This window comes from Stylophora pistillata, chromosome 1 (assembly GCF_964205215.1).
Source record: "Stylophora pistillata chromosome 1, jaStyPist1.2, whole genome shotgun sequence".
In the NCBI taxonomy this organism is placed as follows: Eukaryota; Metazoa; Cnidaria; class Anthozoa; order Scleractinia; family Pocilloporidae; genus Stylophora; species Stylophora pistillata.
This window is the reverse complement of record NC_142519.1, coordinates 4,204,510-4,216,869: the sequence shown is the minus strand read 5'-3', so window position 1 is coordinate 4,216,869 and position 12,360 is coordinate 4,204,510. Positions and strand designations below refer to the sequence as shown.

The 12,360-nt window shown below is 37.2% G+C and overlaps 1 protein-coding gene across 1 annotated transcript in view; it reads left to right on the top strand.

Moving 5' to 3' along the window:
- The first annotated feature begins 8,138 nt into the window (after window positions 1–8,138).
- LOC148740890 (uncharacterized) overlaps window positions 8,139–12,360 on the top strand; it is a 244,651-nt gene continuing 240,429 nt past the window's right edge. The window contains exons 1-2 of the mRNA XM_088754496.1: window positions 8,139–8,295; window positions 8,916–8,943. Of these exons, the coding sequence (XP_088610622.1) occupies window positions 8,937–8,943 (7 nt within the window). The 5' untranslated portion in view covers window positions 8,139–8,295; window positions 8,916–8,936. The remainder of the gene's footprint in view (window positions 8,296–8,915; window positions 8,944–12,360) is intronic.

The following is a 12,360-nucleotide window of genomic DNA, read 5'->3' as shown; positions in this document are numbered from 1 at the left end:
TTATTTACACGACCTAATTGAATTTATCCGACCTTCTTCTAAGAAGATTAAAAGTAGGTCAAAAGTAACCTGTAATTTAACTATGTGCTATATAAAATAATCGAATGAAAATCTGTCTTTTAGAAGGCAAAGTGTGGTTCTTTTCGAGCTCCAAAGGATGTTTTGGGGAAATGATTCAGTGCGATTTAATTAAATTTTAAAGTTGAATAAAATGAGCTGCTTTGACGATGCAGTCAGTTATTCGAAAATGTACACATTCACACGCAAACTCCATTGTTTCGCATTTTACATCCAAGCTACAGCTTATTTAACATAATATCATCTTACCGTCCATATTGCTGTACCACAAAAGGGGATTGCAGTCCTGACCTTGTTTCATTGCTCCTATAATAGCGATATATCTTGGCAGGATAGTCAACACCTCTTGATAATGATTGTTTACAAAGCGTATCTCAGGGTTTCTCTCTTTCCCTTTTGTTGAAAACGAGACTGTAATTACTTCACGTAAGAGATCTTTGTTTAAATATAAGTCTTTGACTAAACCGCGAACCAAATGTTGGCGAAATGTTGCTAGTTCAGAATTATGTTTCTCGTGTGCGCAATAACGCTAATTAATTCAAAATTATGGTCCACAGAAATCGACAACTCCGCAAAAATACAACTTTGGACTGTGAAGCACGTGGCTACAGGAACTAAGGCCGAGTGTTACATAAAGGAAACAGGAGCAAACAATTATTTAACTCCGATCCTTGTTGAGTTCATATTTTTATTTTGTAAATTATATTTAGGTTGATAAAGCTCATTTTAGGACAAAAAGAACAAAAGATAAACCTAGTTCGGTGATTAAAACCTCTGCTTGCTACAATACTACTGTATTTTACTGTTGATAAGTTTTCAACTTGCCTGCACTCTTACTAAATTTTCTTCTGTTGACGGTATGTAATATTCAAAATGAATTACAGTCAAACCTACCAAATGAAACTCAGAGGGGTGTTTCTATCGTTAATCGCTTAAGCCACACTGAATATCCATAGAAACACTTGGTGCTTACTTTGTGTAAGAAGGAACCGGTCGAGATGACAATTGCCTCGAGTAGAGGTAAGGATTTTGAATAATTTACAAGTATTTTTCAAGACGCTGAAAAATTGAATCGTATTTGTTTCCTCTTCCCTACTATTTTAATCTCTGTTGATTGTTTGATTAATTAATTACAGAAATTACCTTGAAACTGGCATTTTCGTTCACTTAGAAAATGAATTGCAGAGAAAAGATGTGAACTCTTCAACAGCATTGCATGTCGTTCTCCTCATAAGGATATCTGCTGCTCGTTCAAAACTATAGCAAGAGTACACTGTGACTTCGACAGACGATGCAGAAGACGGGAAACAGTAATTATACCTCTTCTTACCTGTTCAAGGCGGACTGAGAGCCATTCCGCTAGTCTTGGTTTTTACGGGCCAGAAGACGAAGTTGACCTAGTTCTTAGCCGAGCAGCCATATTTTCTTCTCCTGCTGACAAACATTCCATGACAATTTGTCCCTCGCTTAATGCAAAGCTTGGCTTGGGGTGAACGAGAGGCTCTAGTTCGAGGCGCAGAGTTCCTTCTGATATATCTAAATCTAAATCTAAATATCGTTATGTCGGCAAAATCGTTTAGGACATCACGCCAACTATGAGATAATAATAAGTGAAGCTATACTAAATATACAACACTACTAAAAACTACTGAAAATTATTAAAAACTATTTAAAACTACCGATAAATAAATTTAAGTTAGTTTGCTTTTAAAAATACGGAGGGATTGACTGGAAACAGTTTCTTTTGGGAGTTTGTTCCATTCAGTTATTGTCCTGGGGAAAAAGGAAAATCTAAAATATCTTTATGTCCTTTCGGTACAATAAATGTAAAATCATGGCTTCCTCGGGTTCTCTTTTCTTTGTTTGTCATCAAATAATCTCCCCAATCCCCATCTAGGAGGCTGTGGCACATCTTGTACATAGTGGAGAGCTTTGCATGTCTTCTCATTGTTTCAAGTGTGTCCCACTGTAGGTCTTGCAGCATTTCCGTCACGCTCGTTGTTCGATCGTAATTTCCAGTGACAAAGCGGGCTGCTTTCCGCTGTACCCTTTCTAGAGCGACTCTATCTTTCTGCTAATGTGGGTCCCATGCGCTACAGGCATACTGGAGTTTTGGCCTCACAAGTGTCATATACACGGTTTCTTTCACTGACTTTGGACAATTCCACAGGTTTCGCTTGATAAGTCCCAGGACCTTATTTGCTCTAGATGTGATTGTTTCAATGTGTGGTGACCACCTCATTTTGTTATCGAGCATTACCCCCAGATAAGGGTGAGATTCCAATTCTTCTAGGATTTGTCCACAGAGTACGTATTCTCGCTTTGTTGGATCTCTCTTGGTTGTAAAACACATGATATTACACTTTGAAGGATTAAATTCCATCTTCCACGTTTGTTGCCAGTCTTCTAATCTAAACAGGTCCTCTTGGAGATCGGCTGTGTCTTTATCACAACAAATTGTCCCATATAACAATGCATCATCAGCAAAAAGTCTAACAGTAGATTTAAGAGTATCAGGTAAGTCATTTATATACATTAAGAACAGTAGCGGTCCTAAGACTGTTCCTTGGGGAACACCAGATGTCGTAACTACAGGGGCAGATGATGCCCCCTCAATTACCACTGATTGGGTACGCTGTGTTAGGAACGATTCAAACCAGTTAAGTAGTGGGCCACGAATTCCGTAGTAATCAAGTTTCTTCAAGAGTCGGCGATGGGGAACTTTGTGGAATGCTTTTGAAAAATCAAGGATTGCGGCGTGAATTGATTTGTTAGACTGGATAGCACTTGCTATGTCATGAGTGGTACATATGAGCTGTGTTTCTGTTGATCGTTTCGCTCTAAAGCCATGTTGACAATCAGTGAGCACCCTATATCGTGAAAGATGCTTCATAACACGGCTATGTACAATATGCTCAAGTACCTTTGATGCAATGCAGGTAAGTGACACGGGCCTATAATTTGAAGGATCCGATTTATTTCCTTTCTTGTGAATAGCGCATACGTTGGCGTGTTTCCATTGGATAGGCACAGTTCCGGTATGAATACAACCTTGATATATGTCAGTAAGGACCTGTGATATTTCATAGGCATTTTCCTTTAAAAACCAGGGTGGAATTCCATCCGGGCCATACGCTTTATTTACCTTCAACTCACTAAGTTGCTTTTCTACTCCACGGGTTGTGATTTTTATTGTTCCAATAGTCGGGATAGGGCTTTCGCCAAGGTCTGGGATATTCTCTGATTCTTCGTTGTTGAAAACACTAGAGAACTGGCTATTTAGCACTTCGGCCTTAGCTCTCGGTTCGATAAACACTTCATTTCTAACTTTGAGGTCCTGGGTATCTGTACCCTCTCTTCCTAGTTTTTTGATGTGTGACCAAAAAGCCTTTGGGTTTTGTTTAATGGAATCACCCAGAAAGTCAGAAAGATAATTGTTCCTGGACTCATTCAAGTTCTTATGTAATTGCTTCCTGAATAATTTAAATTTATTCCAATCGGATTGGCTTTCAGATTTCTTCGCTCTGTTGTATAGCCTTTGTTTTTTCCTTGTCTGTCTTCTCAAGCTACGATTAAACTACGGCAGGTTATAGCGTGAGGTAGTAAACTTGTGTGGTATACAGGAATCCATAATTCCTGTGAGTCTTTGTTGAAATATACTCCACTTTGTGTCTACGGATTCGTTCTTCACTTCTACAAAGTCGTTCGCAAAGTCTTGTAATTCTTTCTTTATACGGGTGGTATCTGCCCTTTTCCTCATATAAATCTTGCATCTCACTGGCTTTTTCTTTCTACATGCCAGGTTCACTTCAAAAAGAACCATATCGTGATCGCTTATTCTCAGGATTACCCTAACATTGTTAATGATATTGACATTATTTGTCAACACAAGATCGAGAATGTTATCATCTCTAGTAGGTTCCTTTACTAGTTGGGTAAGTCCATGTTTCCATGTCCATCGATGATTTCAAGTAACTGTTCAGAATTGAAGGAGCAATTTGTCAGTTTAAGGTCGTTCCATTTAAGGTCCGGGGCGTTGAAATCTCCCGCCCCGATTACATTGCTAGTATTTAATCTATCGCTTAATTTGAATAAAGATGAGTCAAATTCATGTAGACTGTTTATATCGGTCTTATTTGGGCGGTAGAAGGAAGCGAAGAATAGAGATTTTGATCTTTATTTTGGATCTGACATTGGGTCCCAATAATCTCACAGTCCGTATTCAAATCATCACGATGAGTAACGATAATGTCTTTCTTCACTGCTTGGAAAACGCCACCATGGTTGTCAGATATGCGGTCTTTTCGATAGATGTTATAATTATCTGGGAAGATTTCGCTGTTCTCAATATCTGGGTATAGCCAGGACTCATTGCCGAGAATTATATCTGGTTTGTATTGATCGACGATTGCAGCAATATCGGCGACTTTGTTCTTGATGCTTTGACAATTTACGGTAAGGCAAGTCAATTTGCATTTTGTATGCTTCTGATTTTTCCTTAAGGTCTGCTCACATTCTTGACATTATTGCGACTTCTTTGGGCCTGAGTTTGCTTCTATGTCTCCACAGCGTATAAGAGAAGGACAAAAGCAGGCACAAAAATTTATATAATATAAGCAAGGGCGGCGAGATCGTTTGCTTCGCTTGGCGTAGATAATGAGACAGGCTTTGTTGTTGTTGTGTTCCTCAGGGACGAAAGGAGCTTTGTTGTTTGTTTCTCTGGGAGTATCGTACACGCTCAAACATATGCAAATATCCCATGTGCTGGAGTTTTGATGATCCCAACTTGAAAGAAAGCACGGCAAGAAACATTCATTCGCAGAGCCATGGTAGAGACTTTCTTCCTTCAGGTAATCCAAGACGAAGCTCTGGGTGCTTACACACCTTTGTACATCGTCAAATTCCCTAGGAGGTCTTAATTTGAGTAGAAAACAGGAAAATAAGACGGAGCGCAAGAGAACGTGACTGGTTGGCATAACGGTCATTTGTTTTATATCAAACCACACTCAATAATATATCGCCATATGATGCATTGTATGGCTTTGGACTTCTATAAGAAGTAGTCATTCACTTCTTAAATCTCTTATCTTGGAAAAAAAGATTTAAGGAGATAGGCACAACATGGGTTTGTTTACTTTCTTTTTTCTGGTTAAATCTAGATGTCAATCTTTTCCCGATGGGCGTGAACATTCTGGTCTGACCAGACAACAGGCTTATGTTTTTCTTTTCATTACGCATCAGCCACGCTCTATAATATTTCGTCATATAATGCATTGATGGCTTTGGGCCCGACCATATTTGAGGGGGATAGATCACTACTTGGCTACCTTCTTGGGCAAGAATACTAAATAACTAACTAGTTGAGTTGATTTTTAAAAGCCACTGTCTCCAAAATGCCGGCAAGTATTTGATGTAGGTATACCGACTCGCACTCGAGTCTGCTGTGTCAGCTGGTGCAATGATTACTCGAAGCGTTTCTTGAGTTCCGAGATACAGAGAAATGGTTTTATTTCCAGATGTGAGCTTTTTTGAGACCGCTGCCGGGAAAACTGCGGGTGTGAAAAATGTGAACGTGTAGTCTTTCCACCGGCACGAGTAACTTAGCAATGCACAGTAGTCTCTGGAGAAGAAGTAGTAGAAATATAAAGTTGTTGAACGTTGGATTGTACAAACATTTTAGCGAAAGTTGTGGTTTTCCAGGTTTGACCCTTATAAAACTTCCTTTAAATAAACAAATATTCAAACACTACACTTTTCTTTGCCGCACATCTGCAGTGATGTATGATGGGCTATGCCCTTTGCAGATCTTTCGCTCTTTTTTTGTCCTAAAATGAGCTTTATCCCCCGAAGTACCATGAAACTTTCAATTATGATACATTAAATTATGATCGGAGTTAGATAATTGTTTGCTCCTGTTTCGTATATATAACAAACGACCTCAGTTCCTGTAGCCACGTGTTTCATTGTCCAATGTTTTATTTTTGCGTTTTATTTCAGTGAACCTCATTTTGAATTAAATAGCGTTATTCTGCAGGCGAGAAACATGTTTCTGAACTAGCAATATTCCGCTTACATTTGGTTCACGGTTCGGTTGTAGACTTATATTTAAACAAAGATCTCTTACGCGAAGTATTTCAACGAAATGGGAATAGAGAAACCCCGAGATATGCTTTGTAAACAATCATTATCAGGATGTGTTGACTATCCTGCCAAGTTCTATTGCTGTTGCAATTAAGAGAGCAATGCAACAATTTTAGGACTGCAATCCCCTCATATGGACGGTAAGATGATATTATAGAAAAATTCACTGCCTGACGAGTGAATTCCACGTTAAATTTCACGCGAAAAACCGATATCGCACTCATTGCTTTTTTCGCGTGAAATTTAACGTGGAATTCACTCGTCAGGAAGTGAATTTTTCTTGAATCGCAAAACTGAATAAATATAAGAAAACAAGAAATTAAAACAGCAATGTTATTGTTTGTTTTTATTCCGTACGCGCGCCCTTAAGAAAGCCATTTTAAAGTCAACTGTCAGAACTGTCATTGTTAAGGGAATGGAAAGCAAGGTAAGTCGCTCACGTTTGAACCGTCGACAATTTTAATTGTACCTCATGAATTTTTCTTGAATCACATAGCTAAAGCCACCAAATCACTGGGCGAAACCAGATGTTTTGTATTTTTGTGCGCCACGCCAGTGCGCAAACAATGGAAACCCTTTCAAAGTCAGGTGTCAATATCTAGCGAATGGAGCGAACAAGATATTTTTAGAATGAAAACCACGTTTAAAAAATTAATTAATTAATTAATTAATTTCACTTTTTAAAAATGATTGGGTTTCCATTGGATTCTATGTTAAACAAGCTGTAGATTGGATGTAAAATGCGAAACAATTGAGCTCGCGTGTGAATGTGAACATTTGCGAACAACTGACGGCACCGTCAAATCAACCCAATTTATCCAACTTTAAAATTTGATTAAATCGCACTGAATCATTTCCCCAAAGAATCCTTTGGAGGTCGAAAAGACCCATACTTCGCCTTCCAAAAGCCAGATTTTCAGTCGACTATTTTGTATAGCACATAGTTAAATAACGGGCTACTTTTGACCTATTTTTAATCTTGCTAGAAGAAGGTCGGTTAAAGTCAATTACGTTGTGTAAAAAAAACTATCAAGAATTGATCAAATTGCTGTGAACATATGTATTGATGTTGTTTTTCAAGATTTGGTAGTGTTTATCGGTCCAAGCGTTTTCAATTCGTGGCGTGGCGCGACGCTCCGAGATTTGTCTGAAATTTTGAGCTCCAAGAGCGGCATTTGGTCGAAATTCAGTTATTATCGATTTTCTCGAAAATAAATCGATATTCAGCCAAAACGAAGTAAGCAGTGCTTTGTTTCACCATAAGGCCTACCTAACTTGAGAATATGAGCCGAATCGATTTTTTTGGCTGTTGCCACTATGTTTGACCGTTGGTAACATTTGCTCTTAACCTCTCAGTCGATCTCACCTCCGGCAGATCAGCGAAGCGTCAAAAATATATAATTATATGCCGACGAACCATAATCAATGATCTTCAGCTATTAAGGAGAATAAAGCAGTTGTGATGTGGGCAAAATGTTGTCATTAAAGTCGCAAGTCGAAAAATGACGAAAAAAGTAAGGCAAGACTGCAAATAAAGCGGGAACAATAACGCATCCTTTGGCCGAAAGTCGCTTTCATATTTATGTAGCAAGTTGCTCTTCCTCGTTTAGGTTAGAAGAACGATGCGATCACACGAAGGAACGATAGAACTTCAAGGAAAGTAATGTGAGAGGCCAATAATCCGGTTCGCAATGATTGCGAATAGCATGTTTTCCTGAGATCAGTTGGAAGTTGCTCATACTAGTCAAATTTTCTACTTATCCTGACTCCTTGAATGAGCACTTATAATTGCAACGGAGTCTCTTAACCAGTCCCAAGCCGGGTGTCGCTCTATAAATCACAGGATATGATTGCCCATTGTATCACATTACATATCACATTGTGTCAGCGGCGGCGCGGGAACGAGTCACCTGACAGCCGATTAATTAGAACCAAAACAGAACGAAACAGAACAAGGGACTGCGTTTGCTTTGGTTGAACGTACTTTGTCGCTATCACTTCTTTATCAGGAGAAAGTTTTCAAACTTCTGGCGCAATTCTCTTTGAACAAGGAAAACCCCTTTATTCTTGATTCAGGTATGTGTAAAGGTCCTCTTATCTATGAGTTTCAGTGATCTTTACGTTAAAGTGATCCGAAGTTGGAACTCATGCACTTTCGCTTTGTCTTAGGCTTCTGTTTTCCACGACTTTCACTCTGAAAGAATTATAGTTGAATTTTTTAAGGTCTTTACGTTAAATGCTACTGCTAATACTGCCAGCAGGGGACACTGTTTATATAGAAGCGAATGAGTGACGAAAATGGGAAAATCTCGCTTTCTGAATGTTAAATTATCACGAGGGTTTTGCGTCGATACTTCACAAGTTGGACCCATCCAAGTTCCCCCGTCAACCCTTCATTGTACCCCTGTCTAGAGAATAGTTTGTCTGCAGTTTCAGTCGTCGAACTATGTTTCAGTTTGCAGCGAATCTTGGTGAAAATGATTTTAAACAGGTTTGTTTTTATCGTGATTCTAATACGAAGAAAAGTCAAATCGAAATACGCAGCTTGATTACATTTCAATCTGGACCTCCTTTCAACCTACACGATCTACTATGATAGATCGACAACAATGCCTGTTGGTGGACTCACTATTCAGTCTATTGTAGAGGCATTCATAGAGAATGAAGATTTTAATACGCATATTGTTTTTTTCAAGGTTGTTACAGTGGTCATTGAGATGGAAGGTAAGTTTTCACTGTAGTGGGTCAGATTTTCACTGTCCATGACGCTAGACCTCATCTAAGTTTGATTCAAAGAGATTCGCTTAGGGGAGATAAATGTTAAGCAACGGGAGAAAATTCTCAAATTACAAATTAAAAATACATCACGTTATCTGAATTGATGATAGAACTCAGAATTCTCAGATTTGTAGGGGGAAAGTTTCCTGAAAGTGGTGCTTTGAAATCATCCAGTTCATTCAAAAAGATTTTCTTTGACTTATTACCTTACTAATATCAGATAAGCCCCCCGCATTTTAAGTTTCAAAATAACCAAAGTGCAGCTCTGATCTCAAAGAGTTCAAAGAGGTTTTTAGAAAGAGAAAGGGAAGATGAATATGATTAATTTTTGACAATATTCTAGAATGTGTCTTAAAAAGTATAATTAAGGTAATTTATGTGAATAAATCAGAATGGTTATAAAAATGTCTGCTGAACTTCAAATACTTATAGACAATGAAATGAAAGTTGTTAAAAAGACTTACTAATGTTACAATATTATGAATTATTTATCAGTATATCCTTATTGATTTTTAGCTTCTTCAGGAAAACAGGTTGGGGAGAATTCCACAGATGAACAGGGCCATGAAACTTCCACCAAAACTGACCCTAATTGGTCTCTAATTGCAAGTGACTGTCTTGATGCGGGGTCTGCCAGTGACCAGTTGGCAGGGTTGACTGAAAATTTTTCTCATCAACTGACTGTGGGAGATTTAGAAGCAGAAATTAGTGAAAGTGAGCATGCATCAAGTAGGCCCATCAGTTCTGGAGGCCTGCCACCTGAGGGAATGTTCAGAGAGGATCCAAGACCAGTTTCCCCCAAAGGAGCAAGCTCAATGAAGATTCCAATATCTCATTCCATGGATCCCCCAAACCACCCTGCTGTTCGTGTCGTGTGTCAAGGTAACAGGGTAATTGCAATGCAGCAAGAAAATGGAAAACCTGCAGAAAACACTGAATATCAGGATCATAGCTTTCCTGTAGGATTTGGGGTGAGTGTAAATTTTGGGTGTGTTTTGATAAAATTCTAAACAGTTTGCCAGTCTCTATTTACATGTATGTTCTCTAGTTTTTCTCTATATCATGAGAAAACCCTTTGACAGTCATTAACCCTGTATGTACATGCATTTATTCAAGAGGCGTCAAAATTGGAATATTTGATCCTGAATTGAAGCTGAATAGCTTCTTTTTTGGTTATAAATCCAATATGGAGTAGTATTTTTTTGTAGTTGTTACTATTGTCATATATGTATCCTCTTCCTTTAGGGACAGCAAACAGCAGTAAACCCAGAAGGTGAGGAAATTACAAAGGCAAAAGAGGTTTGTTATTAAATGATCTAGCTGCTAAAACTAAATTTATGAAACAGTCTCTTTTCTAACATTGTCCATTGTTCAGGGAAGTTTTAGGCAATAATATTTAACTATTATTCGCCGAAGGCAAGGTGAATATCATCGAATAATCCCCGACATGAAGTCGAGGGGATTATTTGACGATATTCACCGAACCTGAGGCGAATAATTGTTTTAGTATAATTTCAGAGCTGAACAACAGAGAAATTTCTAAAAGATTTAATAACATTTTAGTAACATTTATTAACATTTTATTTTAACATTTTTTATAAACCGCATGGAGCGGTTTATACAGCATCATATAAGGAACAGCTTGACCAATCAGATTGCTGGAAACTATTTGCTCCGTTGTGAAATTATACTAAAATATGATACAGATATCAAAATGTAAATTCTTTGTAAACCTGATGTAAACATGAATTTATCAGGTTAGTGTTTGTTTTATTTTTACAAATAGGTTTATTGTGAGAATTTAGAGAAGAAGAACAAGGAGCTTAATAAGGTGTCTGTTTTGATTGTTTTGAATTACATGTTCTTGTGAGATAATAATTGTTAATTTCTTACTGTCTCTCGATCTGACTCATTTTGTGAATATATGTTAATTGTCATATTACCTCTCCACAGGAATTAAATAAGAAAGCAACGAAGTTGCGAGCTCTGGAAAGGAAGATTGAGGTATTTATCTTGAAACATTGTTTGATGAAAAGTTGGTGTGTCAGCATAGTACAAGTGTTGATACAGAAATTTGATTTGTCAAAATTGTGTCTCTGAAATTAATACCAATAAGTAAACATAATTTGAAATATATTGTAATGATTGCAGTTCATTAAGAGTGTCAGAGTGTCAAAAAATTCCAGTGCACTTAAAAGTTTGTTTAATTTGTAAAAGTCAAGCCTGAAAAACAAAAACAAAAAAATCAAAGGTTGGATCATTCAGCTGGGCCATTTTTGGGATATTTTTTCCTTGTTCTACAGTAATGTTAATACCATGGCACATTTTTTTCCCCATGCATTGAATTTGGTAAAATGACATAGTAGTGGAATAATAAATGCAGCTATTTGTAGTATAAATATTAATATCCCTTTTACATTATTTGGTTAAAAAGGTAGTATTTATTGGGGATGACTTAAGTGTTGTTGTCTTATCAATCTTGTTGACCCAGTTTCTAGAGAAGCAGAAGGAAGAATTTGAGAAGAGGAATGTGGAGGAAAGAAAGAAAGTCATAAAGTTGAGACAACAGTTAAATCTCAGGAAAATCAAGTATAAAGAAGTAAAAGGAAAACTGGCTCAGAAAGTAAAAGAAGGAAATGAGATTGAAAAAAGGAAAAATGAAGTACACAAGGTAATTATTTACAGATGTATTTCTCACTTTCAGAGTTATTTACAATATGTTAAATATATGTTATAGTTTAAATTGATATGAGGTCAAGCCTTTAAGCTGCAAGCTTTTGGATGTTTGTCTCATAAAAAATAAAAACAAATTTCACTGTACTGACACATCATGTCTGGTAGTTTATAAATCTTCTTTTCTTGGGTTAAGGACTATCAATGATACCTATAATCACTGTGGAATGAATTTCTTGTGTAAACTGCTTGATAACAATCTAATGGGTAATGTACCATGTTAAAATAATATTCTCTGTAACTGTTTTTTCCTCAGGAAAACAGTACCTTACTTCAAAATGCTTCATTTCTTACTGAGGTATGTATAGATGTTAATGTCCTGAAAATATTTTGCATCTAATGCAATTTTACTCCTATGGGAAACAAGTACAGGATGGGAAATGCTTTTCAACCTGAGTAATTAAAGTACAAATCTAAGTAAAAGAAACGAATATAATAGGTTTCCAAAGGGTAAATTTTAATGAAGTTGGGCCTTGGGGCATATAAATCTGAATTCAATATTCATTTCTGGTTTCAGGAATTAAGAAAAAAGACAGAAGCATTTGACAGGCTTTCTCGTCAATATGAACAGGTTCAGCAGGTAGTATTTTTGAGTCTATTAGTTGTCTCACCTTTATGTATGCCTGCAGC